Source organism: Aphanomyces astaci (genome assembly GCF_000520075.1).
Source record: "Aphanomyces astaci strain APO3 unplaced genomic scaffold supercont1.2, whole genome shotgun sequence".
Taxonomy (NCBI): Eukaryota; Oomycota; class Saprolegniomycetes; order Saprolegniales; family Verrucalvaceae; genus Aphanomyces; species Aphanomyces astaci.
Genome location: NW_009798265.1, coordinates 150,469 through 178,044, shown reverse-complemented (window position 1 = coordinate 178,044; position 27,576 = coordinate 150,469). Strand labels below are relative to the sequence as shown.

Sequence of the window (27,576 nt, the reverse complement as noted above, 5' to 3'; positions counted from 1 at the left end):
GCAGGCAAGTCCGATACAATGACAATTCCGGGTGCATATGGGCCAAATTGTGACGAAAACGGACCAGTTTTTCGAATCGGATGGCGCCTGTCCACGGAAATGTCAGCGAACCCACCAAATGAAATTGGTGAGGTATTGGGCAATACAACATTTATTTTAATGCGCTTGTTAGTTGGGCTATTTCTAAAATGAGAAAGTGTCGGAATAATCATTGGTGAGCGGTAGAGGTAGCTCCAGTTTCTTCCCGAAATGTCCCACCATGGGCGTTCAGTTGGTACTTGCGGCGCTGGACTCCCGCCCACTACTTAGACGACGACAACGGATGATGCTGCGACGACTCGTCTGGACGACCGCCTTTATGGGCACGACAGCGGCACAGAACGCTATAAGCGCCGACAAACCTGCGTGCGACGTCAACCCCGGCGCGCTGTTGACAAAACCGACGCTGTCGTCACGATGCGAACAGCTCTGCACGGCGGCGTCGCTCGACCTGCTCCAGCAGGCGGTGGCCAAGCCGCCTCCATACTGCCTTGTGGTAGACGGGAAGCTCTTTTCAGCACAAAACACGACGCAAGATGTGTTCACCCTCGTGGACGTGACGAAATTGGCGTCGTCCGTTTCGCACATCGAAGGCCTGCCGTCCATAGGCCTCTCCATGTACGTCGAGTCTTCTCTATGAAGATGTGTCTAATACAGTATCGCCATTACGGCATGTTCGACCCGCAGATATCTCAACAACCTCGGTGTCACGACCATGAACAAGTCCCTGGCATACCGCGCGACCAAAGGCACCGACATACGCGCCACGCTCCTGTACGCTTCTTCTTCGTTTCTTCAATATCGTCAACATGCATGTCTTTTGCAGAGACATTTCGAGCAACTTGCTCACAACACTCTCCGGCACGACGTTCCCAAGCCGCCTTATGACCCTGTACGTCCATCATCCGCTTCCTCGTGTCTTCTCCCCCTTGTCTCATGCAGCGCCGATAGCATCGCCGACAACAACCAGCTCACGGACGCGTCCAACATGACTGCCCCCGCGCTGTCCATTCTGTACGTCTCCATATTTTGTTTCCTCTCTGATGCTTTTCATCAGGCAACTCAAAGCCAACGAATTCACGGCCGTGCCCTCTCTCTCCATCAAGTCACTCGTGTCCCTCAATATGGACTCCAATGCGATCACGTCACTAACCTCTGCCGCCGCTGCCGGTCCGTGGCAAGGCATCCCCAACATCACGACCTTGTATGCACACATGGCGACCGACCCCCCTAACCCCCTTTCCCCTTTGTAGATCGTTCGCCCACAACCGCCTCACCGACCTCCCGTCGACGTGGCCGCCCTACCTCCAAACCTTGTGCGGCCTTCTTCGTCCTCCGCCTCCCTTCTTCCCCTCGTCATACTCACGCTCCCTGTGTAGAAACCTACAGCACAATGCACTCACCAAAGTCAATTTCACGGCGCTGCCCCCATCCCTGTCGTTCGTATGCTTGGGGGGAAACAACCTCACGCTCATCGCCGCGTCGTCCGCCGCCTTTGAAGTGCTCAAGAAACTGTCGCAGCCCCATGCTGACGCGGGGCACGCGTCCTCCACGTGCGACGACTCGGCGCCGTTCGCGTCCCCCAACCTCCCCACACCGCAGTGCCCGCCCCCCACAAAGCTCGAAACGCTCTGGGGCGTCTACCCCATCTGCGTCACACCCCCAACAACGTCGTCGTCCCTAGACGGATCCAAGTCGGGCGCGTCCGTCGTGGTCGTGTCCGTCGCGTTGGCATTGATCATGCTGCTTCTGCTCGCGATTTGCATCCAACGGCGCCGCGCGCGACTCTCCCCCAACTGGTATTGTCCATATACCCGAAATTTGTGTGCGGATTCTCCATATCTATCGATCGATTCGTTCGTTGTACTGAATAGTTTGGATGTAAAAAGTGGTTTGGTATCATACTAATTTCAGTTTCACACTAATTAGATGTTGATAGTTGTCTCCTGCAATCTGATTGGCTCAATTCTTCTGTAATACATTTGGTTGTGTCGAAAATTGATTCTCCATGTCGCTCCAGTTCAGAATAAACACACAACAATATTCTCACTAACACTTCATGAACAAATCTTCTCACGCCGTTTTCCTCTTATATATATATATATATATATATATATATTGTATTTTCATATATATATATATTGTATTTTCATATATATTGTAATTTCATACATATATATATATCGTAATTTCATATATATATATATATATATATATATTATTTTCATATATATATATATATTGTAATTTCATATATATATATATTGTAATTTCATATATATATATATATTGTATTTTCATATATATATATATATATTGTATTTTCATATATATATATTGTATTTTCATATATATATATTGTATTTTCATATATATATATCTTTTATTTTCATATATATATATATCTTTTATTTTCATATATATATATATCTTGTATTTTTATATATATATGTACTGGTATATGAACAGATAAACAACATTACATGGGTTGCCATGTTTAGTTGATGGTTTAGTTGATGTTTCGATGATTCGTCATGGCCTGAGGCTCTTGAATAGGTACGACGAAGTGGACCACAAGTATTATGGCGCTGTGGATGCGGCGCTCGTGGACAACGACGTCCGGTTCGACGACATGTACGCGGCATTCCAGATCCCAGCGCCGTCGATCGTGCGGCACCATGTGCTGGCGCGCGGGGGGTTTGGCATCGTGTACCTGGCAACGTTGCACCCGAGTCCGGCTTATCCGATTCTGTCGGCACCCGTGTCGGTCGCGATGAAGCGGATGCTGCCGGAAAAGGCGAGCGAATTGCACTCGGTGGAGGACTTTATGGAAGAGATTCGGCTCAGTGCCCGCCTCTACCACAAGAACATTGTCAAGTTCATTGGGTTTTCGTGGACGACGCTGCAAAACTTGAGTGCGCTCACAGAGTACATGGAGCACGGCGACCTGTGGAACTACATGCAGGCGACGCCTCTGTTCTCGTGGGGCGTGTCCAAGCAGGTACACGTCCGCATCAATCGCCCCCGTCGTCCCCCTCCTCCCCCCCCGCCGCCGCACGACCACCATCCGTCGTCTTCGTCGTCTGCTATGTTCTCCAAGTCGAGCTTTTCGCACTCGGTGCAGAGTCTTACCAGCCACCCCGCGTCGACGCCTTCGACTTCGGACGAAGCCTCGGGCGGCGTCGTCCTCCCCGTGTCCAAGTTCACGATGCTCTGCGACGTGGTGGAGGCGCTCGTGTATCTCCACTCGATGGACCCTGTGATTATCCACCGGGATCTCAAGACCAAAAATGTACTTTTGAATGGCGTGGGGGTTGCCAAGCTCACCGACTTTGGCGTGTCCCGCGAAACGTCGGAGGACACGATGACGGCCGAGATTGGCACCGTGGCGTGGATCGCGCCCGAGGTGCTCAAGGGGGTACTGTATGCGTGCTTGCTTGTCTCCTAGTTGTTGTTTGAACGCAACACAAAGTCTTAATTATTGCTTGGATGTATAGATTTACTACTCGGAGAAGGCAGACATATACTCGCTGGGGGTACTCATCTCGGAAATGGACACGGCCGAAGTGCCGTACTCCAACTTGGACCAGATCTTCCCAGAGTTCCGCGAACCCATGGACATCCACGCGGCCAAGACGCGCATTGCGATGCTGGTCGTGGCGGGGGACCTCCGTCCGTCGTTGACCCCCGCGTGTCCGCCGTGCATCGTCGACATTGCATCGCGCTGTCTCAGCTACGACCCACACCGCCGCCCGCATATCCACCAAGTGTGGGACTGGCTCAATCAAGTCAAGCACGCCATGCTCGCTGCCGCCGCTGGCGGTGTCTAATTTATTACTACGCTCGGTATATATATATATAAACTGCACTATCCCAATAGACGAAATACTGTAGCCCCCCCCAATTGTTGCCGTTTGTTTGGCCCATCAATCAACTAAGTACTGCATACTATTAATAGTGCATGACGTCGACGAAGACCAGTTGTATCCTACTAGTACTACAGTACTAGGTATATATATATATATATATATACCACGGAGATACAGGAACAGGCTGTAAATTTGACATTGCGATCCACTACTGAAGTACCGTTAACGTGTAAACGGACATTGCCGTGATGATCACAGAATTGCTGACTTCTTTTGTCGCAAATCGCTTCATGCATTTCCACATGTAACGTTCAAAACCATATAAAACAATTCACTACAAAGTTCTATATAAAAAAGTTGATACATATATCAACTTTTTTATATAGAACTTTGTAGTGAATTGTCCGCCCGCCATACATTGAGACTCGTATAAAATACCGTTCTAATACAAGGTGTCGGAGATCTGGCAAACCGGTATACACCACCGCTGTACTTGCATCCCAATATCCTCGTGTTCTCACGTATGAAGTCAACATTTTGAAGTAACGTTAGCATGTTGCATGAAGGACAGACTTAGTCGACATGCGATATAATCGCGAGTTGCATCCACTCCCAGTACTACAGTTTGTGCAAAGTGCCGTTGTAATTTGTAATTAATGATATTGATATTACGCTGTAAAGTTATAATCACTCAGCGGGCACTTAATGGCCTCGGCCGCGTACTAGATGGTTTTCATCTAGCGGACGTAACAGGGTTGTAATTTGTAATTAGTACTACTGTAGTATGTATTGTCCTTTAACCCAAAATTTGGACTTTTGTGCAGATCCGTGAAATCCATCGATCGATTCTTTGTACTGAAGTTTGCACTATGTATTAATATAATAGTACCAATCAATGTATATAAAAAGTTGTCTCACTAGTTTCTGGCACACACTGATTCAATGTTGGTGATGGTTTTCTGCAATCTGATTGGCTAAATCCTTCTGTCAATTCTTCGGTACATTTGGTTATTCTCCATGTCAACAATATATTATTACCTGCGTAATCATTAATGTTATATTAACTTCGGGGGTTGTTTGTCATCACACCAGAGGTTCTGGACGGGCTTTTGGCGGCGCCACTGGCGCGACTGTGTTCGCTCCCGTTGCTCCCAAAGCTAAAGCTGCTCGTTTCGCGCACCGACATGACCGAGTTCCGGCCCCACTGGTCGCCTCCACCCCCCACCGTCGACTCGCGGGGCTTCACGCCGTCTTTGACCGACGTCCGCGCCATTCTCGGCACGCCTTCCTTGACTTCGAGCGTGATGCGCATGCTCGTGCCGATAAACTCCTTGGTGTGTACGTGGACTTTGACGTCTTGTCGCTCGGCCAGTTTGGGAATCACGAGCTGCATGAACCCTTCCAGCATCATGGGCGTGACCGACTTGAGCTCGACGCCGAGGGGGAACCCGCCGTGCTCGACGTCGCCGCCTTCAAGCACGTTTTGTAGCCACCGACTCATATACTCGAGTTTTTTCGGGTTGCCTTGGGCCCAGTCTGTGAGCAAGCGCTTCCACGGCGTCGATCCGAGCGTGTACGGCAGCGGCGCCGCGTTGGTTTTGATTTCGTCCCAGTAGTCCTTGACCCGCCGAGCGCTGCCTCGCTTGGGGTTGGTTCCTTCCTTCGATCGCAGCCGGTGGAGGCGCGCGGCGCTGCGGTGGAGCAGCGTACTGGCCTCGTGTTTAGCGGCGGTCATGTCCACCGACGACGACGTCGCTGCCGGCGCCTTGGCATCCACAACGCCAATCTCCTTGACGGATGGCGCCCGAACGAGCCCCGTGTCCACCGGCAACTCAAACAAATGGCAGACAAACCCCCGCAGCTTTTCGTACTCTTCTTCGAGAAGCGACAAGTACGCGACCTGCGATGCCTCTTGGGACCTCTGCGACAAGTTCTTGACCTTGTCCTCGACCTCTTTGGCCTGGAGCGCCTCTCTCATCTTGCGGTTTTCTTCTTTCAAAGCGTTGATCTCGCTTTCTTGACGGGCCACGCGCTCCCGCAATGACTCGTTGTCCGCCGCGAGCGTCCCCAGCACCTGCGACGACTCGTCAAAGAGCCGCGTGGTCATGCTCGCGCGGTTGGTCGCGCTGTGCGGCGGACTGTACGCGGTGGTGCTGCTGCTGCTACTCGTACTGGTGGTGCTGGTCGTGCTGGTATTGGTGGTCGTCGCCATTACCGACTTGGCACCGGCAGCAGCCCCGCCGCCGCCCAATTGCGACTGCAGATGCAGCACCTTGGACCCCAATGCCCGCTGCTGCTGTTCCTGGGCCATCCGTTTCGCCAGCTTGCGACGGCGGTACATGGTTCGCCAGAACGATTGAATCGTCGAGATTGACGCCACTTCGCGGAGGTACTGCGTCCGTTGGCGATGCATGCGAGCCGCGGCTTGCAACTTCGTGGCGGCGCGGACTCGGCGCAGTTGGAGCACGTCGTGGCGGGCGCGGCGGCCGCGGACCACCGCCTGAAGCGCTACCACCCCCCGCCGTACCCGGCGGAACCGCGAACGCTGCACGAAGCCCCGCCCCCGCGCCTGGACGACCACAATTGCCGCGCGCTGCTTGACAAACCGGCGTCGGGCGAGGAACATCTTGACTGTGGTCTGGATGCGGATGGCAAACCGGCGCAGAGCCACGCCCCGACGCTTGTCCAGGTCGTCCAGAATGCTCTCGCGAAAGTACACCCGGCTGAGTCCCACTTGGTAGTCGACGATGTGCCCGTGGGGAAACAGATTCCCCATGAGATCGCTGCATTGGGCCTTGGGGTCGGCTACAAAGTCGACCTCGGCCAGCAACCGCCGCGCGAGGGCCGCCGGCGCCAAGATCGCATACCGCTTGATGCAGTCGACGTGGGGGAGGCGGCTCGGGTATGCGGACCGACTCACGCGAATCGCTTCAATCACCCCCGCGCACCGCAACTGGTCCACGATCGATTCATGATGGAATGCATGGGGCTATGATCCAAACACCCCCAACAACCATGAATTTCCACGATATAAATATATATATATATATATATATATACATTGGAACATGGACCAATCGTCGCCAATTCGTTTCATCACCGATACACTCACACACTCAAGTATATATATATATATATATATAGGGCTAGGATTTGTTCCACCACCAATATCGACACTTATAAATATATATAACTTTAAACATATATAAATAAATAAAATACACATTGATAATATATATTTGTTTTCGTACCGATTTGACCGAGTTGGGCTTGATGCACCGCACATAATGCACGTTTGTGTGAGAAATTTTGTCCATGAGTCTGGCGAGGGATTCCTTAAACTGAGTGCCCACCGTCACGGCGCGGGTGGCGGCGACGCCAGGGCCGCGTTTAGCATGATGATGCGTCGCAGACGACGACTGCCGATGCAGCGATCGGTGGCACGAAGTCATGTCAGTGGGGAACATGGTGCGGACGAGATGCACGGAGCTTTCGCCAAGTACTTTTTTGATGTCGGGCAAGAGGGCGTCGCGGTGCTTATCTAGAAATCCGTTCGTGTCGTACAGCACTTTGCCGGCATAGTGCAAGATGATAAACGCAGACGAGTGCAGCCGCGGGGTCTCGAAGCGCGCGTGGTTGTCCATCACGGCCGACAATTTGTGCGCGAAGGACGCGTCCGTGCCGGTGGCAAGGCTGCTTTCTTCGTTGAGGAGGCTGAGTACCCCCAGGCGGCCTTCGATCAGGTCGAGCACGTCCTGGTTGTCGGCAAATGTGACGTGGTGCCACGAAATACCCTCCTCTTCGTACTCGACTTGCACTGTCTTGAGCACATCCTGAACGAACTTTTGCTGCAGCTTTTCATTCGCATAGTTGATACACAGCTGCTCGAACGAGTTGTGCACGAACGCTTCGAACCCAAAGATGTCGAGGATCCCGATGAAATGCGATGCGTGGCCGACGCCGATCGCGGCATTGATCTGGTCCACGAGCCACGTAAACAAGGACGAGTACAGCGACTTGGCCACGGCGTCGCGGCAGTCGCGCGCCTGATCGACGGTCATCGGCTTGGAGATGACTTCGCGCCCGACAATCACGCTGCGGAATGTCAGCACCTTCTCGAGGTGGGCCACCGGCAGTCCGAGCAGGTCCGCCGCGGTCGCGAGCACGGCCGCGTCCGCCACCTGCGACGAGTCGACGTCCCCCTCGACCATTTCAAAATCCGACTCGCCAAGGTGCAAAATCGCCGCCAGCACACGCAGCAAGTCGCTTTGCATGGCGTCGGCAATGCCGACGATCGTCAGTCCGTTCTGTGTGTCGGCCCACGAGTGCTCGAGCTTGACTTTGTCGGCGGGGTCTTGCTGGACGTACCGATACCGCCGCGATGCGTCGAGATGCAAGTGCGGGAGCGTCGACGCTTCGGCCAACACTTGGTACAAAATGTGAAACGTGCGCTCACCAGGGGCTTGGTGGGTCACGCGACTCTTCTCAAGAAGGTACGTGTGTGCGCGCGCGCCCATGAGATGGCCGCGGACGTCGAACTGGAGCTCGGTGAACTTGCCGAAGCGACTGCTGTTGTCGTTGCGCGCGGTGGCGGCATTCCCGAACGATTCGAGCAGCGGGTTCGATTGGATGATGCGTTGGATGATTGACATGTCGGACGTGGACGCCAACGTCGCGACGTGGTTCATCATGATCTTGGTCGTTTCGGTCTTGCCCGCGCCCGACTCGCCGCTCACGAGGATCGACTGGTTGATTGTGTGCGTGCGCATGTGGAAGAACGACTCCATTGACACCGCGTACACGTGCGGCGCCTTGTTCTCGCGGGACCCGTCCATGTAGAGTTGCATCGTCTCGGGGCTGTACAGACGGAGCCACTGGTACGGGTTGACGGCGATGCAGATCTTGCCCGTATACGTGTCTGGAAAGGACGTACATCATACATGCAGATGAGCGAGCGATGCAACGAGGAAAGGTGCGTACATGGAAGGAGGTTGAAGAAACGCTGCCGGAGGTTGTACAGGATCGCGCCTTCGTGCAAATGGTCCACGGAGATCATGTCCTCGAACCCGTGCGTCTTGGTCATGACCTTGTTCTGGAGGGGCAGGCTGATGGACGTGTTCGCGGTCGACGATTTGACCGTTCGGGCTTGAATCACGTTGATCACGTCTGTCTTGGACAAGTCTACCGACACGACCTTGCCCACAACCGATGCACCCAACGACATGTTCGCTACAGGCGCGCCGCCAGTCTCGACATCCTCGACCTTGACGGTGACCACAGATCCTTCGATGCCCTTCACAGACGCAGGAAGCCACACGTGCTCCTTGTCTGGGATGAAGACCTACATATGCAGAACGCTCCATCATCATACCCTGTTTTCATCGTCATGACTACCTTCGCTCCTTCCATCTTGGTTTGAACTGACTGCCTTGACAACAACAATCCTGTGACCAACCTGACACACCATGGAGGCCCGAATTATATCCAATCAACGACGCGATTTCGAGTTCAAGCTATATGATTGGTTGAAATTCGAATACTGTACCTGCAGGATGCGGAAGAGATCCGCTTCCTCGGGAATGTGCATGGGACATGGAGAAAGGAGTGCAAGAAACACCCTACTTTAGTCATATAACTTAAACCATCCCATCGCTCCTTCCGATTCTCTCCATATCTTCGGATCGACGCCTAACTCGCAACTGGTAGTCCGGCGGCTGGTTGACCACCTTCATGCTGCTCGGATTTCTTCGTATGCAAGCGATGCTTCGGCATTACGACGATGCGTAACGTGCAGTCCACGACGGTCTTGGAGAACACATGCACGTTGAGATCGGGTCGGTGCTCTTGGAGCGCCGGCACCAAGATCCTGGAAAACCCCTCAAAGATCTCCTTGGACAAGAACGAGAGCTCGACCCCCGCTGGGAACTGCGCAGGCGCCGCCGCTGGTCCGATGCTTCCGCCAAGTAGCATGTATCGGATCCACGATGACAGGTATTTGAATTTGTTGGGGTTGCCATTCGCGTAGGCATCGAGAAGACTCTTCCATGGCTCGTCGTACATAGAGATATTCTGGGATTTGATAGGCACATCGGAATTGGGATGGGGGTGCCACTGCCGATGGAAGCGGTAAAGACCGTGGTAGGAATCCACGACGTCCACGTCATCTTCCGACACTTCGTTCATGCCATTGTCCACCATTCGAAGCATAGAGTCATACGCGTCTTCCATCAAGATGATCTGCATCTCGCGACGGTCGAAGTCGAATGTCTCGTCGGACGCCGTCGGTTCTTCAAGCACTACCGCTGGGTGCCGATAGACCATGCGTTGGCGGTACAATGCGCGCATCTCCTTCCGCTTCAGACGAGTCTTTTCCATGAGAAGCTCCTCAATCTCCAACTCCTGTGCATCGAGACGTTCTTGAAGCCGCAAGTTCTCGTCGTAGAGGGACCGCGCCACCGTCGCTCCCTCCAACACCATTTCGCAAGCGAAGCGCTTGTTTGATTGGCAGGTGTCGTGTTTTACATGGACACCAATGCGTTAATCACGTTTTATTAATAACACGACCAATACTATTAATAGTGAATTAATTTAATTCCTTTTACATTATGCAAGTGATCTCAAAATATTAAAATAATAGTTTCAGGGTTTTACATACCAGATCTTATGTAGCCAATCAAAACATTTACCCAGATACGTTTATGATTAGGCGTTTCAGTTTTTGAAACACAACGAGGCAGAGAGCACAGATGTCACAGCTGGAATGCGTTGGTCTCATGTCGCTTCACCACATGCCTAGCACCACCGTGGGCCAAGTAAAGTAGCGAATTACGTGTGTATGGGTGTAATTTGTGCTGATGGGCCAGCAAGGAGCGATCGACACAATGCTATACACCACTCGTGTAACACGTAGCATAACGTTACTGAAAACCCCTTGGAACAACCTTGATGCAACTCCAATTAATTACGTGTGCAAACTCGATTTCTAGCCACCAGCTAAGACAAGCGTAGCAGCATTCAGCGAAACGCGACTGCTGGTTTTTTGCGCTTGCCTCCTACAACTTGCTTGGAGTTGCCACTTCCCGTGCTCTTGGCGGTGTCCTTGACTCGCGCACGCATTTGAAGCAGCACCTTTTCGATGGCGTGGACTTGCGATATTGAGCACTGCACGCGGGCCACGTCCGTCTCTGCCATCCGTTTCACCAACATCCCAAACGCGTCGTCCGTGGGCAAGTGTCGGCTGGTCGGTCCACTTGGGACTTCGGGGGTGCTGCCGCCACCGTCCGAGAGCCCGATCGTGACTGCTTCCGCCGCCAAGGCCGCCACCGTGGCATCTGTCGCCTTCTTGGCCGCGGCGGCCTCGACTTGCGCCAGGACGGCTTCTTGCTCAGCCAGCACGACCTTCTTTTCGTCCGCGGCGTCGTCGTTCGACTCGTCGCCGGAGGCGGCCCCCGACTTGTGATGTTGGTGGGGAATCCCTCGAACTGCCCGCCGCTTCCGGACGCGGTCCATCAGCCGCGCATGTTCAAGCGACTGCTCACAGTCCAATTCTTCGGCCAACGTCGCCAGCATCTGCTTGTGCGTTTGCTGCAGCGTCGTGAGGTGCGCCACGTGCGCGGCCGCTCGCTGCTTGGCAGCTATGGCCCGACGTCGCGCCACCATCCGCGTGAGGCGGACGACTGCCAGCAGTTCCGCGCGGTGATCGTGGCTCAACTCGACCTCGTCCTCGGGATCGATGGGGGTCTCGTCGTCCTCGAGCTCGAGCATCGGAGGTGACGTACCCCCCTCCAGCGACTGTGTCCACTTGCGCAACACGGCGCGGACTTGTCGCTGCCGGCGATCCTTCCGAAGGGTGTCCATCTCCACCGCGTGCGCCTCCTCCAGGGCCCGCATCCGCTCTGCATGCTGCCTCGTAAGTGCTTGCGACTCTTTGGCGACGGCCACCGCCACCGCCGCACCCACCGCGTCGGCATTTGACGGCAAATGAGCTTGGGCGTGACCTAGTGCCAGCCACTGATGCAGCGTCGGCGGCAGGCGCGTTTCGATGGCCACGAGGCGCTCGACGGCACTCAGCTTGGCCCAGAGACCGTCGTGGATGCGACCGGAGTGCAGCGTGGGATGGAGAAGCACCGTCGACGATGCGTCGCTGTCGCGGACACAGCACATGGCCCGCAGCAGCGTGTCTTCTTGGTGTTTGGCCTCGTCGGCGATGGCAGCGGCTAGGCGCGCTTGGCCGGCGGTGAACTGGGTCAACAACTCGTCCAAGTCGGCGTGGAGCTGAGGGAGGTAGTGGCGGAGCTCAGAGTGGGGGTTCTTGAGCACGACAAGCCGACTGCGGCGTTCGAGCTCGAGCTCCTCGCGCCGGCTGGCTTTGGCATCGAAAAACGATTGCAACAGCCGGACGTGGCCCACCGCGTACTCGAGTTCGCACACGCGAGTGGTGGCTAGCTGCACCGCCGCCACTGCATTGTTGGCATCGACTTGGTCGTGGAAGTCCAACACGTCCAGCACGTCGTGGTCCACTTGGGCGCGCGCGGCCACGAACTGCAGCTCCAGGTCGTCCTTGTCCATCGAAGCCGTCGACCGAGGCGAAGACAAACCTGAAGGACCTGCCGTGGACGTTGTGGATGTGTGGAGGTGGTGGCCCCGCCGTTTCAACGCCTCACGACTCGCGTCTTCGAAGCGGGCGATGGACCGACGCAGCACTTGGACGTCGTTCTTGTACACTGTCGTGAGCATGTGCACTTGGGTGTACAACTTGGACGACGCAGCGCCATCTCCTGCATCAATGCCGCAGTCCAGTTGCCCCACAAACGTCTGCACGAGAGCTCGTCGGGCCGCCACGTACGCCTCACATGCGTGGATGGCGCTGACTCGGAAGTGCATCTCCACGAGGTGGTGCACGGACGTTTCAAAGAGGATGGCGGCCAGCGCGCATGGAGGTGGCGGCGGCGACGATACCGCGGCCACGCATTGCGCCAACATGGCACGCAACTCTGCGTCGCCCGTGTGGTTGCTGGAACTCTCTGTGGAGTCGGCGAGTTGGATGTCGCTTAGCGACACGTAGTGGGGATCGACAGGGGTGACCTGCGCGGCATGGTCCCCGCTTGCCGACAGCGACGTAGTTGTGGGCTGGGGGTGGCCATGGAAGAAGAGCTGGAGCGCGCTGTCTGTGCGAGCGCGTCGCAGAGCAATCGATGGATGCGCCTTTGCCATGCAGAATGGAAATGTGGATAGTTATTCATGGAGCTAAGTTTAGCCAAGCGCAAGGTATAGTTTGTTGCTATTTCTGGAACGGCCAACGTGTGCCTGTTCTTCAATAACGAGATACTAGTATATATATATATATATATATATATGTACTACTGGTAGTATCTCGTTCTATATATATATATATATGAATGGGAAGAGTTGGGATTTATTTATTTATTGCGTGGGTTGGCCGTAGAGTTCCAAGATGCGGTTCACGTCGCGCTTGCAGCCCAAAAAGATGGGCGATCGTTCGTGGATCGACGTCTAATACAAAAAAATATGCAAATATGATTCCAACTTGACAAAGTCACGTACGGGAATCAAGTCCAATACACGCTGGGTGCCCGTGGTGGAAATCCCGCCCGCCTGTTCCACGATGAACGACATTGGGTTGGCTTCATACAGCAAGCGCAACTTGCCCGACTTGCTCTATGCACATTGTAAGATGTATTTACTTGCATTTTCAATCAAATAAGGTATATATATATATATACCTTCTTGTCCGCCGGGTAAAAGAAGATGCCTCCGTACAGCAACGTGCGGTGGACGTCCGACACCATACTGCCGACATACCGCGCCGAGTACCTATAACGCATAACGTTAAACATGACCTTGATACATGAACACGCGAACGTACGGCTTGGCGGCGGTCTTGCACTCGTGTACGAATTGCGTGGTTTGCGCATCCCACAACGACAAGTTGCCTTCGTTGCACGAGTAAATCTAGCCATAGTAACATGGTAACTACGTGATAAACAAGGTGACGGAGATGCGTACCGTCTTGGGGTTGGAAGGGATCTTGATGTCAGGATGCGACAGAATGAACGACCCGATCGTTGGGTCCAACGTGAACCCAACGACGCCGTTGCCCCAAGTTAACACCAATTGCGTCGAACTCCCGTACATGCAGTAGCCGGCCGCGACCAACGACTTGCCAGGTTGCAAGATGTCGCTCAAGCTAAGTATATTCATACGCATTAGCCGCGGAGATGGACATAATATCAGGGAGGGGCACGTACCCGCCGGTGGAAGCGCTCGTCGCAGTGGCAGCGTTCTTTTCGTAGATGGCAAAGATGGTCCCCGTCGAGATGTTGCAATCAATGTTCGACGACCCATCGAGGGGATCGAAGGCGATGCAGAACTTGGCTACGAAGGTCCATGATGAGACAACGGTTCGAGTGGATAATGACGAGACATACTGTCGCTGGCCGTGTTGACCCAGATCGGTTCTTCGTTTTCTTCGGACACCATGACTTCGATCTTGGTCGAGTTTTTGAGGGAGTTGATGAAGATGTCGTTGGCCAAGATGTCGAGCTTCTTCACGTCATCGCCAGTGGAGTTCTGGGAGCCATCCAAGCCATACAACCCAGTCAAACCTGTGGAGTGATTAATCTCGTGCGCTGCGTTGGTGTCTGGACGATATCACGTACCGGCCCGACGCACGGCACTAGAGATGACCTTGCACGCCAACTCGATCGAGTTGAAGAGGATGCACAGGTCGTTGTTCTTCTGGATGGACTTGTCCGCAAGCACATAGCGGCTGAGGGTAATCGGGTTTGAGTGATCCACTTGCATGATGGCGAGGAAGTTTGAAAATGGCCGAAGGATTTCCTTTGCAACAACACTTGTTGCAGAAGGGGTCAGGGTTCAAATCGTCCAATCAACGCGCACATCGCAGCCAATCAAATCGCTTAAAATCCAAGCCACAGTTATTTAGGGCTTCCTTGTTCAAATACCTTAAATACGTACATACAACAATCAAGTATTGGGTGGTGAATGCCATAGGTAATCTAGGGCCATTACCGCCGGCCGTTCGAAACGGTTGTGGCGATTGGCCAATTTACTGGGCGTGGAGATCAAAGTACTTTGGAACGGCCGGTGGGATGTGGCTTACCACATGTACATATGGGTGCGAATTAGTGTGGGATCGAATGTGACACGACAGAGTTGCAGCGTCAACACAAACATGCACAACGCACCTAAGCTTAAATACATGTATATCATTGCAATGATCCATTCAATGTATATAGTATTGTCAAGTAGTACTACGTAGTAGTAGATTCGAATGAGCAGCATCAAATCGGCAGACAATCGATGGACCAATCAAAACCCAGATCAATATTGAAGTAGCCAATCAAATCCACTCTTCGACTAATGCAACATCAAATTAGTGTGTGACGTCGACGAATTTTATGTACAAAAGTCAATACAAAGAGTTGGATTTGGCGAATCAGCGAATTAGTGTGTGCCTTTAATTAGTATGAGGTCGGACGATTCTTACATACAACAGTCAGTACAAATCGATAGAATCGATCGATAGATTTTCGCAAATCAGCGCAAAAGTCCAAATTTGGGGTAAAAAGATAACACTATTAATAGTAGTATACGGTAGTCGGTAGGGCTTTTGACGATCCAAATCTTGCTTTTGCCGCCTCGATTGCTACTTGGTTGTATCTGTGCCAATCAAGTCGCTGTCTTTTGAATGATTGAGCCAATCAAATTAATCGTGACATTTTACACCAAAATACAAAAATATTTCATTAAGCGGATACCTCCGGATATTTTATCCGGAGGATTCACGTTTTCAACAACGAGGTGTGGACGGGATGGCGGCGTCCAAGATGGAAGCGCTGAAGCGGTATATGGGCGGCGGTGCTCCCGGTAAGTCAATGGATTCGTCAGAAACGATGTACTGATGATATATTCTAGAGGAAAAGCTCAAGAAGAAGCGTAAGAAGAAGAAGACGGACACAGGACTTGGCATGTATGTCGTGGACGACGACGACGATGCTTGGAACGATGGTTTGTCGAAACAAGGGAAAGGGAAGGATCTATGGCAAGACGAGCGCACCGAATATGACGAAGAACAACCCACTGTCGTGGGGGACGGCGCCGAGGACTACGACCCTGAATCCCAGCCTATTGTGGCGAACGCAGAAGAGTTCTTTGAGCGGGAACGGACCGAGGAGTTGGAGAAGCAGTGGCTGGCCGCCGAAACGAAGCCATCGGTAGACGCATCACCACCACGCAAAGCACGACATCAGGATGCATCACCACCACGCAAATCACGACAGCAGGACGCGTCATCTCCACCGCGAAAGTCACGCCGGCAAGATGTTAAGGACCCTTCAGAAGCGTCGTCTCCTTCCAGACAAAAGGAGGATTTGTCTCCGCCACGAAAGGTCCGTCATGAAGAAAACTCGCCCCCGCGACGGCGCAAGAAAGTAGCTAGTGGTGATAGACCACAAGATCTATCTCAAGAGGAGAATTCCTCTCCCCCTCGTCGCCCAAGGGACGATACCTCCCCGCCTCGCCGATCCCATCGGGAAATTTTCTCGCCGCCCCGCCGGTCTCATCGGGATACTTCCTCGCCGCCTCGACGTCGGTCTCGCTTTGACAATGCGTCACCTCCACGACGGGAGAAACAGCGGGACGATGGCTCTCAGCGATCCACTCGAGACCATGCCGCGTCTCCGCCTCGCAGATCTCGACGAACTGACGACAGTTCGCCGCCGCGCCGTTCTCAGCGGGAAAATTCCCCTCCTTCCAGCCGAAGTCGCCGGGTCGATGCTTCCCCACCACGTCGATCCCATCAAGACAAGTCCCCTCGTCGATCTGGTCGGGATACGTCGTCGCCCCGTCGCCGATCTCGATTTGACGTCGCGCCGTCGTCGCGTAAGGAATCTTCCTCGCCCCCCCGACGACGACCCCACGAGGAAATTTCCCCGCCCCGTCCGCGGTCGTCCACATCAACATCCAAATTCGACCCACGCCGTCGTGACGCGCCGACGTCACCCAAAAGTGGTCGCCGTGACGGCAACGCGTCATCCCCACGTCGAAACCCATCCAACGACGACCAACTTGCCGTGGGCGGGGTGTTCACTGGAAAAGAGTTCAAAGCCCAACAAGATCAACTCCGAGCGACCCAGCAAGCCGCGTTTCAAGACGAAGCCCTGATGGGCAAACAGGCAGAAACGATCTACCGTGACAAGCGAGGTAGATACAGTTACCTATGTCTTTGTGTAAGTTCTAAACCAACTGTGCATGTAGGCCGGAAGTTGGACATGTTGATGGAGATGCAGCGGCAGCAGGAGATCCAGGATGGCAAGCGTAAGCGCGAAGCCAAAGAAGAGTTTGAGTGGGGCACGGGGAAAGTCCGCAAAGAGGAACTCAGGTCCCACCAGCAAGAGCTCGACGCGATGCGGGCCAAGGTACATACTATGACTCTTTGGAATGATGGGATTTGATGCGGGGATTCTATATTGCTCTGATTCTTTGCCAAATCTATCGATATATCGATTCTTTGACGTTTGTATGTACAGATTGTCCAGTGTCACACTAATTTCAATCACACACTAATTCGATGTTCAATTGGTCGATAATTTGATTGGCCACTTGATGAGTGTTCTCGGTTTTGATTGGTCGTATATCGATTGGCTGCCGATTTTGGTCATTCGATTGTGAATATCTCACTCCAATTTCGAATGGACTTGACAATATAATTGGATAGTACATGTAGCGGTCTACTATATGTATGGGATTTGATGGGGGGATTCTATATATGTAGCCATTTGCACGACATAACGACGACGCCGAGCTCGAAAGTCTGCGCAAGGCCAAACCAAGGGCGTTCGACCCGATGGAAAGCTCGCTGTTCAAGGACGACGTGGACGACACAGCCAAGAAGGGGCCCAAGAAGAACCAAAAGCCAACGTACGCTGGCCCCCCCGCGCCCCCAAACCGATTCAACATCCCCCCGGGGTATCGATGGGATGGCGTTGTGCGAGGAAACAACTGGGAAGAGAAGGCGCTGCTTCAAGTGAACGCACGCAAAGCACACAAGCAGGACATGTACCAGTGGGCGACTGCCGATATGTAATACAAACATGGAAGAAACGTGGCCCGCATGCAACATGTGGACATTTGCAAATATGACTTCGAAGTATTCTGGATTCGATACTACGAATTTTCAGACCCCGTCGAATCGAATATCTCGCTGCCCTATATCGAATACTCACGAATCGACGCTATTGGCTAATCCAAATTTGAGTGGATTTGATTGGCTCTTTCAGAAAGGACAAGTATATTCAACCAATCAGAACCCGAGCGCGATTCAATATCGATTAGACAAACAACCACGACCGAGAATTCACAATACTATCAATACAAATTGTTACTATTAATACAAGTATTAGTGAATCGATGATATTTATATTTATAGTTTGAATTCGTTCGTTTTATTCGGATACTGTCCGTTTGGGCGAGACGAATGCAAAGAAATTTTCCAGTGAGCCGATTTTGAGCGAAACTCTACTTTACATACAAAAGAGTAATATTATAATAATGTAGAATATTATTATTGTTCTAATTTCTCAATAGTTTTAATACATGGTACCTCTCATGTAATAATGCTATACATTATTTAATGATTATTTTATATTCTAAGACTCAAGTATAATATACTTCGACTTACCTGTTTTAAAATTGTGTTTCCATTAAGTACGTTCGTACCATTAGACTGCACGTTAAACTCTTGACATGCTGGGTTTTTCGATGCAATGAGCAAACCAACACACAAAATGTTTAAGTCGCGAGTGAAAAAGGAGAAACCAGCGCGGAAGCGTGCCATAGAGGACGGCGACGTGGACGATGGTGACGCGGAACTTTCGCTTGAGGAGCTGAGGGAGCTGAAGGAAGACCAGAAGTTCCGGGAACGAAAGAGGCTGCAAAGCGATGGTCGCAAGACGACCACCGCGGCGACGGAAGCGACGACCTCCGCCACGTCCGACTCATCCCTGTCGACGTTGGATGGACAGTTCATGACCCAGTCTGCCGACTTACCCGTCGATCCATTTGAAGCGATCAAGTAACCTCACATCGACATGATGTATCCTCATGTATGCGTGTGTTCTAGGAACAAGTACATTGAAGCCAAACTCAAAGAAAAGTATGCCCCAACGACGACAACTGACTCGCCAATCATATCAAAAGAGAGGAGCGAAGAGTTGGAGCTTTACTCTATCCCCGAGCATTTGCGCCACCAGCCGACAGACCATTCAGTCCGTGCTCGTCCTATAGATACGAGGCTGACATTGCAGTACCATAGGCTGAGCGTGGTAACATTCTGTCCAAGGGCTCTGGCATCCCTGAAATTGAACTGGGTGCAGTTGATCCTGCAAAAGCATTGGAAGCGACAAAGGAGGCTCTAAAGGGGCGTGCCATTCACGAGAGTCACCACCATTCGTCCAGCACGGGGCTGCCTGTTAACATGAGCGTGAACTATACGCAGCACAAAGTAGATCATTTGACGAAGCCCAAAGGTGGGCGACTACTACTATGCATCATCACGGACGAGTCTGAACCAATCGCTCGTAGAGGGCATATCGAACGACCAGCAGCTGCAGAAAGACTGAGACCATCGATCGTGGCCTCCTCCTCCTCACCGACTGTGTACACCCCCCGACCACCCATTTCGATGGCGGTATAGACTTGTTGGCTAATAAAGCAATGCCAACATGTCATGGTCATAATTGTGCATTCGAGAACGATCTTGTGGCGGCAGAATGTTTCGTGGTGAAAGTTCTTGTGGACACACCCACGCCACAGTGGGCTGTTTGCAACGAGTTGACATCCCACGGGGTCGACGACACGAAATTAAGTTTGACAGGTTTCTGATTGCACTACGAATTTGTATGCTTCCGGATACATTTGGAACAAGGACGGAAGACATGACTAAGGTTGCAGTGGAATGGAAAAAGAACAAGCAACCAGGAGATCTCGTACTCCTTGGGCGGCACAGTGTCACTCCTCCTTTTGCTATGCGCTCCTCCTGGTCATCCATCGTCACAATTGCATCTGCCAGATCTTCCTTGTGAGGTATACAACACTGATGAACGTCTGATGAGGATGAATGGCCGTGTTGTTGCCTTGGTTTCTGCATGGATTGAGCGAGATGGACGTGGGAAGCGCGTCTGTCGATGCCTCCTGTGTAACGTCCCTGCTGCATCCACGGGATATCGAAGGATATGTACAAAGAGATTCGAACATTGATTGTCGTTCTCCAACCAACTTGGCTGGCTCAACGTATCCTCACTGCAGCACGCGACCCTTGTAGGTGAATGAGTGGAAGTACAACGCAATCCTCCAGTTCGACGCTTCTGGTTGCCACAAAAGACGCTGCCATGAGTGCTGCCAAACCTCAATCTTCGTTTGCCTTAGCCGCGCAACCATATGTATGTGGCGGCTCGGCAGCCATCGTCGCCGCCGTGGCGATTCACCCGATTGACTTGGTCAAGGTACATCTTCAACTGGCAGGCCAGACGGGAAGCAATGCCACGGCCGTGTCGGTCGCCAAGTCGGTGATTGCCAAGCAAGGGGTGCACGGTTTGTACGCTGGACTGTCGGCTGCCGTCGCACGGCAAATGGTCTACGGCACAACTCGTCTGGGCATGCATCGTGCGCTTTCCGACTCGTTGCAAGCCTCGCGCGTGAAGCAAGGCGCCACAGACGGGCTGCCATTGTGGATGAAGAGTTCCGTGGCCATTTTCACTGGCGCGGTGGCGGCTACATTGGGCTGCCCCATGGACGTGGCGCTGGTGCGCATGCAGGCAGATACATTGGCTGCGGCAGGTGACAAGCGCGGGTACAAGAACGTCGTGGATGCCATTCTTCGCATTGCGTCCACCGAAGGCGTGACCACGCTGTGGCGCGGCAGTGTGCCACTGATTGCTCGTGGAGCGGCCATGAACTTCGGGATGATGGCGTCGTACGACCAAGCCAAGGAAGTCCTCAAGCCGATTTTGGGCGGAGGGTTTGTGACGAACCTAGGGGCGAGTGCGTTCTCGGGCTTTGCATGTGCATTCACGTCGCTGCCGTTCGACTTGGTCAAGTCGCGCTTGATGAACATGAAGAAGGACCCAGTGACAGGCGCGTTCCCGTATAAAGGTGTGGGGGACTGCTTTACCCAGATTGTGCAGAAGGAAGGCTTTGGCAAACTGTGGCGAGGCTATTGGACGTACTACGGTCGCTGTGCGCCCAACGCGATGATTGTACTGCTGGTCATCGAGCAAATCAACTTGGTGTACAAGAAAGCGTTTCTCGAATAACAAGTTGGTTAATAACACTAGGCTGGTTTGTTATGTACGTTTCGTGTCGATCTGCATCGAGTATAACGTTATACACTCTTTCTCAGCTACGACCTTCCCTGGAAGTGTCGACCCATGGTTCATGGACACGTCGTCATGTTGATTACTATTGAATGGTCCGACGCCATCCACGAAATCGACTTCATCACGTTGTCTCACAGATACATACTATTGCGCATCGACGTTCGGATACTGGTGCTCCGGCGCCAATCACTTCAAGGTGTCTAAATCGAATGTTCTAAGCATGAAATGTACTCAGGTTTTCAAGACTATATAAAGATTCAGATGAAAGAGTAGGTTGAAATAGATATACTATAATGAATATGCATTCAACGTCCCTAGGTGCCTCTTAAAAAATCGGTCCTTTACATGCTTCTTTATCCGGCGCTGGCAAAAACACGCCACATCGGCGAACCTGTGGAAACGAATACAATGAGCAAGATCTTTCACGCGTTTGGAGGGCCTTCCACCGACAGTATGTCATTTCCAAACTTCCTTCTTGGTGACCGTCACACATCACACCATGGCCTTCACTTCCGTCTCGCGTCGCATGTTCTCTTCCCAAGCCCGTAAATTCTTTGTCGGGGGGAACTGGAAGTGTAATGGGTCGGTCTCCCAAGCCAACGCGCTTGTCGACTCGCTCAACACGGCCACGATCCCGTCGAATGTTGAAGTCGTGGTAGCGCCGCCCGCGCTCCACGTCGCGTCTGTGGCGTCGCGTCTCCGCAAGGACGTGGGCGTCAGTGGCCAAGATGTGTGGCACCATGGTGCTGGCGCGTACACCGGCGAAGTGTCTGCTGAACTCCTTAAGGACGCCGGTGCCGGCTACAGTATCGTCGGGCATTCCGAGCGTCGCGAAAAGGGCGAGTCCAACGAAGAAGTGGCGCGCAAGGCCGCGTATGCGTTGTCCAAGGGTCTGTCTGTGATTGCCTGCATTGGCGAAACCAAGACCCAACGTGATGCCAACCAAACCCTACAAGTCGTCACGGACCAACTGGCCGCGTACGCCGCGCACGTCAAGGACTGGTCCAAGGTCATCGTGGCGTATGAGCCCGTGTGGGCCATTGGCACGGGGCTCACCGCCAGCCCGGCGCAGGCCCAAGACGTGCACGCCGGCATCCGCAACTGGCTCAAGACCAACGTGAGCGCCGCCGTCGCCAACTCCACCCGCATCATCTACGGGGGCAGTGTCACTGCTGGCAACGCCACCGAGTTGTCTGGCCAATCCGACATTGACGGGTTCCTCGTCGGTGGCGCGTCGCTCAAGCCCGACTTTTTGCACATCATCAACGCCCAAAGCGGTGGCGCGTCGCACGTCGGCGGCCCCGTGAACGTGGCCATCAACGGATTCGGTCGCATCGGCCGCCTCGTCCTCCGCGCCGCGGAAACCAACCCCCTCATCAATGTGGTGGCCATCAACGACCCGTTCATCCCCACCGAGTACATGGAGTACATGCTCAAGCACGACACAGTGCACGGCCTCTTCAACGCGGACGTCGGCCACGACGGCGACTACATCCACGTCAACGGCAAGAAGATTCGCGTGTTTGGCGAGAAGGACCCAGCCAACATCAAGTGGGGTACCGCCGACGCCGAGTACGTCGTCGAGTCCACCGGCGTCTTTACGACCAAGGACAAGGCCGGCGCGCATCTCCAGAACGGCGCGCGCAAGGTGGTCATCTCGGCGCCGTCTGCCGACGCGCCCATGTTCGTCGTGGGGGTCAACCACAACCTGTACAGCAAGAACATGGACATTGTTTCGAACGCGTCGTGCACGACCAACTGCTTGGCGCCGCTGGCCCAAGTCGTGAACCAAAAGTTTGGCATCCTCGAAGGACTCATGACCACGGTGCACGCTGTCACAGCATCCCAGTTGACGGTCGACGGACCCTCCAAGAAGGACTGGCGCGGCGGGCGCGCCGCCTGCTTCAACATCATCCCCAGCTCCACCGGAGCCGCCAAGGCCGTGGGCAAAGTGATCCCGGAACTCAACGGCAAGTTGACCGGCATGAGTTTCCGCGTGCCCACGGCCAACGTGTCGGTGGTGGACTTGACTGTCCGCCTCAAGAACAAGGCGTCGTACGAAGAGATCAAGGCCGCCATCAAGTACGCCAGTGAAAACGAACTCGCGGGTATCTTGGGCTACACGGACAAGGCGGTGGTGTCGAGCGACTTCATCGGCGACGCGCGGTCGTCCATCTTTGACGCGGACGCCGGCATTGCGCTCACGGATGACTTTGTCAAGCTCGTGTCTTGGTACGACAATGAGTGGGGGTACTCGAACCGTGTCCTCGACCTCATTTCGCACATGGTGCACACTGAACGGAAATAAATGCGTTGAGAATAGTAATAAATCGAACGAATTATGGTGTGTGTTGTTACTGGTATAACGTTATTCGTTTGATTGGGGTGACGAAGTTTTAATCGACAGAAATCGTATGGCATCTCTTCATACATCAGCCAATCCCACTGTACTACTAGTAAGTAATACACGTTATTCCTATTATTAATAATAATGATATTAATAATAATAATAACGTTAGCGTTATATGGTGCTCGTCATCTATAAACTAACAACTTTTCACAAAATTTTCTGACTTCTATTTCGTATGCATTGCTCAAAATTTCAGCAAATTGAGACGTACTTCTACTACATACTGGTAGTAGAATCGACAGATCTCAATGTGGTGAAGAAATTCTACGTCTCAGTTTCAAATTTGGTGATGAATTGGTCCAGAAGTAGATATTTAACCTAGCGGTATTTTACATGGGCACTTGGATATGTGGCCATAGGTGGCCGATGAGATGTATCTTGATTTTTGTAAGCGACTCTTATCGTATACTATAGTATAATATCAGTGATAAAACGGATGAAATCGGTATTTGGGATTTGGGTTTAACTTCATAAACTATACGTTAAATAGTAAAACCTCCAAACTTAGATTTGGCCAGTTGGAAGTTTTTAGATGACGTGCACCATATCCACCACATTCACAGTCAGCTCACAATCCAAATACAATGGAGAAAGACGATTCGTATGAGGAGTGAAACACCACTTCCTCAGTAGGCACAGCATGATGTCAAGTAAGGTTATGTAACTTGACAAGGATCGTGCACTGAAATACAGAGCTTACGCTCACTGGAGTCGCAGCCTCGAATCAATTGAATTCGTGGATTCGCTATAAACTTCCAAAATTCGGGCGGTTTGTCTACTAATCAGTATTGAATCACGTTGGAGAGTGATTGGCTGACTATACTTGTCCTTTCTGTAAGAGCCAATCAAATCCACTCAATATTGGATTAGCCAATAGCGTCGATTCGTGATTCGATTTGGCGGCGAGATTCGATTCGATGGGGGTTGGAAATTTGTAATTGGTCAAGAGGTCTATTAGTGTGATTACTATTTAAAGGTTAACCCTATCCGCGTCGCCATCCACCAACGAAAATGTGCGTTCCAACATTATCCGGACAAAATCAGCGAACTCCATCAACGCCGAACGACCGGTCACATTTGGCATCGTTCAAGCTCGAGATGGAGCCTCCACGCAAAGACCTCATGACGAGGATGAAGTCGTGGAAGGTGGGAAAGCTAGAAGGACGCCGTGTGGCTGCCGCAAAGCGAATCCAAGGCTTTTACCGCAAGCACTTACTGCGGTGCCAAGCACGAGTCGGTTCGTCCAAGAAATTCAAAGTCACCAACGACACGTTGGCATTGACCTCGGCCCTCCTGGCTGCGTCATTCTTTTCGGCGACTCCCCTTCACGCTCGAGAAAAGCAGCACTTCATCACTCTTGAGGACAGCAATCCGTCCGCAAAAGTAGACATCCTCGCTAACACAGCCGTCCAGCACATGCCCCCGCTGTCGTCGGCCATGCAAGAACTGCTCCTACTCCGCGGCAGCCCATACGAGATGGAGTTGCCCACGAAGGACAAAGGCCGCTTGTTGCATGACGACTTTGTCAACATGATGAGCGAAGCGTGGTTGTTATGCTCGACGGAGGAGCGTCTGTCCATTCACAAGCAGCCCCCCAAGCGCGCGGCGTTCTACTTGCGCGCCCTCGGGCCATTGTTCTCGGACCTGTTCTTCATTTTTCGCGGCGGGCCCATCCTTCCTCACATCCGACAGGTACTAGCCACCGCCACCACCTCTCAATCCTTGCCCATTAAACTATCCGTCGTCGTCCATCTAGATGAACGCTGGGTCGCCCAGCACCAAGCACTTGGCCGCTATCACCGATCATATTCAGTCTCTGTACCCTACCCACCCCACCTGGAGCGACTCACTGGACGGTTTGACAGCAAAAGTCCGCAAGGTCTTTTGGCTCCTGCGGTCAGAAATGTCCATGTCGGCGATTCAATCGCTCGGGTGGCTGCTCTCCAAGCTGTGGCGCGTGCTGTTTGACGGGGTCTTTATTGACATGGCGTCTGTGGATGCCATCCAAGCCCTTGTCGCGTCCGTCGGGCCCAACGTCAGCCTCGTGCTAGCCCCCACGCACAAGTCCCATCTCGACTACCTCCTCGTGAGTTATGTTTGCTTTGCGTACGGCCTGCCTCTGCCCCGTATCGCAGCAGGCATCAACCTCAACCTTCCGCTTGTGGGATCGTACCTTCGAGCCAATGGCAGCTTCTTCATTCGACGGAGTTACCACGGCGACGGGTTGTACAAGGAGGTATGTACCCCCTCCACTTCGTTCCTTACCATAACTGTTGGGATCTTTCCCCATTTGGGGATGTCTGTCGTCGTAGATATTAACGTCGTACGTTCACGAGTTGCTGCAAGATGGGTCCCCCATCGAAGTGTTTGTCGAAGGCGGGCGCTCTCGCCATGGCCGAGTGGTATATATAAGGAAACTTCCCATATCCTTGCTCATCAAACACGTGTAGATGAAGCCCAAAGTGGGATTTTTCCACATGATGGCGTCGTTTTTAGCTTGTCGTCCCACGCAAGACATCCTCGTGGTGCCTCTCTCCATCGACTACGATCGCGTGCTCGAAGTGCCCGACTACGCCGGCCAACTGCTCGGCCAACCCAAGCAAAAAGAATCGATTTGGAGCCTCGTCAAGTCTCTCGCGTCGTTGGGTCGATGTGGCAACGCATACATTCGCTTGGGTAGTCCGCTGCCGATGCAGCACCACATCGAGCACTTTGGCCTGGACGCCTTCGCGGCGCGGGTGGCGCGGGGCATGCAGGCGGCATCGACCGTCACGGCGTCGGCGCTCGTGGCCGCCGTCCTCCTCTGGAAGCGCCACCACATCGTCCTGACCCGGGACCAGCTCGAGGACGACGTCGCGTGGCTCGTGGCACTTGTGCGCAGCCGCGGCGCCGTCGTCGCGCCCTTCGAGTCCACGGCGGACCTCGTCGCCCACGCGGTATCGGTGCTTCAAGTCCCCACCTCGAGCGACGGACGCCTGGTGCATCCCCCTCTCGCGGAGGACGACGCCGTCCGCGTCCTGACGCTGGCGTTCTACCGCAACCACCTGCTACACGTGTTCTTACCCCGCGCAACGTTGGCCAGCGTCGTGTCGAGTCGGCTCGAGCATGGCGCGAGCCTGAGCGTGTCCGCCATCGTCGCCGACGCCCGCAAGCTGTGGGCGTACTGTGCCCGCCTATGCCCCCATGCGTCCGTGGACTGGACCCACGAAGTCGTCGGGCTGTGCAAGGAGTTGCCGTTTGTCCATGAGCATCCGGATCGACCCCTGGGCATCGAAGTGCACCGGTGGCAGGCGTCGCCGCACGTTGGTTTCCTCACGTCGTTGCTGAATCCGTTCCTAAGTGCGCTGGACGCGGTCGCCTCGGCGGTCTCGTTGCCGACGGAGCCACTGACAGAACTAGACGTCGTGCGCCGGGTGAGGAGCTACCCGACAGAGTTTGCCGAAGCCAGGTCCGCTGAGAGTGTCAAGCAGGCGTTGGCGACGCTGGTCGAGTACGGCGCCGTGACTCGAAGTACTGACGACCACAGAATGCACACGTATGTTGCTGCGACCAGCGAAGTTGGGACGACTCGCGTGATGATTCGGCACTTGCAACGGCGTCGAAGAAAGGTGTGGGAAAGGAAGGGCTGTCCTGCCCACGCCCCGCTGAACCACTTGCAAGTGGCCAACCTGTGGCTTGGCCAGAGTAGACGACGAATCAAGTGTTAAATATTTTACTAAGTGGAGGGAATCAACGACGACGAGTACAGTATGGTATATGCTGGTATGGTTTCTATCTATGCCGCCGTTGGATTAGCATGTACGTGTATGGATGGGCAAAACGTAATAGACAGTGACAACGG

The 27,576-nt window shown here is 53.2% G+C and overlaps 10 protein-coding genes across 15 annotated transcripts; 6 read left to right on the top strand and 4 right to left on the bottom strand.

The window, feature by feature from the left end:
• Positions 1-244: 244 nt before the first annotated feature.
• Positions 245-3,941, top strand: H257_00994. 2 transcript variants are annotated; one of them, XM_009823963.1, is made up of 9 exons: positions 245-657; positions 727-813; positions 866-931; positions 991-1,053; positions 1,097-1,243; positions 1,293-1,355; positions 1,419-1,838; positions 2,596-3,457; positions 3,537-3,941. In XM_009823963.1, exons 1-9 carry the CDS (start codon positions 260-262, stop codon positions 3,867-3,869), a joined length of 2,439 nt encoding a protein of 812 aa, XP_009822265.1. In that variant the 5' UTR covers positions 245-259; the 3' UTR covers positions 3,870-3,941. The 2 variants fall into 2 exon arrangements, with proteins under 2 accessions (XP_009822265.1, XP_009822264.1); XM_009823962.1 differs by having other exon boundaries at positions 1,293-1,838.
• A 963-nt stretch (positions 3,942-4,904) lies between these two features.
• H257_00993 (hypothetical protein) lies at positions 4,905-9,495 on the bottom strand (the record flags this gene model as incomplete). The annotated part of the gene is made up of 5 exons (XM_009823961.1): positions 4,905-6,897; positions 7,160-8,826; positions 8,889-9,249; positions 9,303-9,332; positions 9,454-9,495. The coding sequence occupies 5 exons, from the start codon at positions 9,493-9,495 to the stop codon at positions 4,969-4,971; spliced, it is 4,029 nt and encodes a 1,342-aa protein (XP_009822263.1). The 3' UTR covers positions 4,905-4,968.
• Positions 9,496-9,498: 3 nt separating this feature from the next.
• H257_00992 (hypothetical protein) lies at positions 9,499-10,467 on the bottom strand. Its single transcript, XM_009823960.1, has one exon. It carries the CDS (start codon positions 10,383-10,385, stop codon positions 9,597-9,599), a length of 789 nt encoding a protein of 262 aa, XP_009822262.1. The 5' UTR covers positions 10,386-10,467; the 3' UTR covers positions 9,499-9,596.
• A 372-nt stretch (positions 10,468-10,839) lies between these two features.
• H257_00991 (hypothetical protein) lies at positions 10,840-13,231 on the bottom strand. The gene has a single exon (XM_009823959.1). It carries the CDS (start codon positions 13,119-13,121, stop codon positions 10,923-10,925), a length of 2,199 nt encoding a protein of 732 aa, XP_009822261.1. The 5' UTR covers positions 13,122-13,231; the 3' UTR covers positions 10,840-10,922.
• A 76-nt stretch (positions 13,232-13,307) lies between these two features.
• On the bottom strand, positions 13,308-14,763 carry H257_00990 (hypothetical protein). The gene is made up of 8 exons (XM_009823958.1): positions 14,588-14,763; positions 14,357-14,533; positions 14,177-14,303; positions 13,935-14,115; positions 13,795-13,880; positions 13,652-13,742; positions 13,473-13,586; positions 13,308-13,421 (listed from the first exon to the last, which is right to left on the bottom strand). Exons 1-8 carry the CDS (start codon positions 14,730-14,732, stop codon positions 13,332-13,334), a joined length of 1,011 nt encoding a protein of 336 aa, XP_009822260.1. The 5' UTR covers positions 14,733-14,763; the 3' UTR covers positions 13,308-13,331.
• A 971-nt stretch (positions 14,764-15,734) lies between these two features.
• On the top strand, positions 15,735-18,109 carry H257_00989. 2 transcript variants are annotated; one of them, XM_009823956.1, is made up of 4 exons: positions 15,735-15,818; positions 15,867-17,153; positions 17,208-17,368; positions 17,725-18,109. In XM_009823956.1, the coding sequence occupies exons 1-4, from the start codon at positions 15,764-15,766 to the stop codon at positions 18,034-18,036; spliced, it is 1,815 nt and encodes a 604-aa protein (XP_009822258.1). In that variant the 5' UTR covers positions 15,735-15,763; the 3' UTR covers positions 18,037-18,109. The 2 variants fall into 2 exon arrangements, with proteins under 2 accessions (XP_009822258.1, XP_009822259.1); XM_009823957.1 differs by lacking the exon at positions 17,725-18,109 and having other exon boundaries at positions 17,208-17,448.
• A 596-nt stretch (positions 18,110-18,705) lies between these two features.
• H257_00988 (hypothetical protein) lies at positions 18,706-19,694 on the top strand. 4 transcript variants are annotated; one of them, XM_009823953.1, is made up of 4 exons: positions 18,706-19,023; positions 19,072-19,216; positions 19,264-19,477; positions 19,533-19,694. In XM_009823953.1, exons 1-4 carry the CDS (start codon positions 18,716-18,718, stop codon positions 19,568-19,570), a joined length of 705 nt encoding a protein of 234 aa, XP_009822255.1. In that variant the 5' UTR covers positions 18,706-18,715; the 3' UTR covers positions 19,571-19,694. The 4 variants fall into 4 exon arrangements, with proteins under 4 accessions (XP_009822255.1, XP_009822256.1, XP_009822254.1 ...); XM_009823954.1 differs by having other exon boundaries at positions 19,072-19,477; positions 19,533-19,687; XM_009823952.1 differs by having other exon boundaries at positions 19,264-19,684.
• Positions 19,695-20,007: 313 nt separating this feature from the next.
• On the top strand, positions 20,008-21,295 carry H257_00987 (hypothetical protein). The gene is made up of 2 exons (XM_009823951.1): positions 20,008-20,033; positions 20,272-21,295. The coding sequence occupies exon 2, from the start codon at positions 20,276-20,278 to the stop codon at positions 21,260-21,262; it is 987 nt and encodes a 328-aa protein (XP_009822253.1). The 5' UTR covers positions 20,008-20,033; positions 20,272-20,275; the 3' UTR covers positions 21,263-21,295.
• Positions 21,296-21,741: 446 nt separating this feature from the next.
• Positions 21,742-23,690, top strand: H257_00986 (glyceraldehyde-3-phosphate dehydrogenase). The gene has a single exon (XM_009823950.1). The coding sequence runs from the start codon at positions 21,825-21,827 to the stop codon at positions 23,631-23,633; it is 1,809 nt and encodes a 602-aa protein (XP_009822252.1). The 5' UTR covers positions 21,742-21,824; the 3' UTR covers positions 23,634-23,690.
• A 1,082-nt stretch (positions 23,691-24,772) lies between these two features.
• H257_00985 (hypothetical protein) lies at positions 24,773-27,562 on the top strand. The gene is made up of 4 exons (XM_009823949.1): positions 24,773-25,427; positions 25,492-25,971; positions 26,048-26,137; positions 26,186-27,562. Exons 1-4 carry the CDS (start codon positions 24,834-24,836, stop codon positions 27,440-27,442), a joined length of 2,421 nt encoding a protein of 806 aa, XP_009822251.1. The 5' UTR covers positions 24,773-24,833; the 3' UTR covers positions 27,443-27,562.
• Positions 27,563-27,576: the final 14 nt, after the last annotated feature.

Excerpts from the sequence above, each read along its gene's own strand:
- H257_00990 (XM_009823958.1), bottom strand. The coding sequence starts at position 14,732 with ATGCAAGTGGATCACTCAAACCCGATTACCCTCAGCCGCTATGTGCTT. Across the intron at positions 13,587-13,651 it reads TTTACCCGGCGGACAAGAAG|AGCAAGTCGGGCAAGTTGCG; the intron begins GTATATATATAT and ends CAATGTGCATAG. Across the intron at positions 13,422-13,472 it reads GTGTATTGGACTTGATTCCC|ACGTCGATCCACGAACGATC; the intron begins GTACGTGACTTT and ends TTTTTGTATTAG.
- H257_00991 (XM_009823959.1), bottom strand. The coding sequence starts at position 13,121 with ATGGCAAAGGCGCATCCATCGATTGCTCTGCGACGCGCTCGCACAGAC.
- H257_00994 (XM_009823962.1), top strand. The coding sequence starts at position 260 with ATGGGCGTTCAGTTGGTACTTGCGGCGCTGGACTCCCGCCCACTACTT. Across the intron at positions 658-726 it reads CCGTCCATAGGCCTCTCCAT|ATATCTCAACAACCTCGGTG; the intron begins GTACGTCGAGTC and ends TTCGACCCGCAG. Across the intron at positions 814-865 it reads GACATACGCGCCACGCTCCT|AGACATTTCGAGCAACTTGC; the intron begins GTACGCTTCTTC and ends TGTCTTTTGCAG.
- H257_00988 (XM_009823952.1), top strand. The coding sequence starts at position 18,716 with ATGAGCAAACCAACACACAAAATGTTTAAGTCGCGAGTGAAAAAGGAG. Across the intron at positions 19,024-19,071 it reads GATCCATTTGAAGCGATCAA|GAACAAGTACATTGAAGCCA; the intron begins GTAACCTCACAT and ends CGTGTGTTCTAG. Across the intron at positions 19,217-19,263 it reads ACCAGCCGACAGACCATTCA|GCTGAGCGTGGTAACATTCT; the intron begins GTCCGTGCTCGT and ends GCAGTACCATAG.
- H257_00989 (XM_009823956.1), top strand. The coding sequence starts at position 15,764 with ATGGCGGCGTCCAAGATGGAAGCGCTGAAGCGGTATATGGGCGGCGGT. Across the intron at positions 15,819-15,866 it reads TATGGGCGGCGGTGCTCCCG|AGGAAAAGCTCAAGAAGAAG; the intron begins GTAAGTCAATGG and ends GATATATTCTAG. Across the intron at positions 17,369-17,724 it reads TCGACGCGATGCGGGCCAAG|CCATTTGCACGACATAACGA; the intron begins GTACATACTATG and ends CTATATATGTAG.
- H257_00987 (XM_009823951.1), top strand. The coding sequence starts at position 20,276 with ATGAGTGGAAGTACAACGCAATCCTCCAGTTCGACGCTTCTGGTTGCC.
- H257_00992 (XM_009823960.1), bottom strand. The coding sequence starts at position 10,385 with ATGGTGTTGGAGGGAGCGACGGTGGCGCGGTCCCTCTACGACGAGAAC.
- H257_00986 (XM_009823950.1), top strand. The coding sequence starts at position 21,825 with ATGGCCTTCACTTCCGTCTCGCGTCGCATGTTCTCTTCCCAAGCCCGT.
- H257_00985 (XM_009823949.1), top strand. The coding sequence starts at position 24,834 with ATGGAGCCTCCACGCAAAGACCTCATGACGAGGATGAAGTCGTGGAAG. Across the intron at positions 25,972-26,047 it reads GCGACGGGTTGTACAAGGAG|ATATTAACGTCGTACGTTCA; the intron begins GTATGTACCCCC and ends CTGTCGTCGTAG. Across the intron at positions 26,138-26,185 it reads GCTCTCGCCATGGCCGAGTG|ATGAAGCCCAAAGTGGGATT; the intron begins GTATATATAAGG and ends AAACACGTGTAG.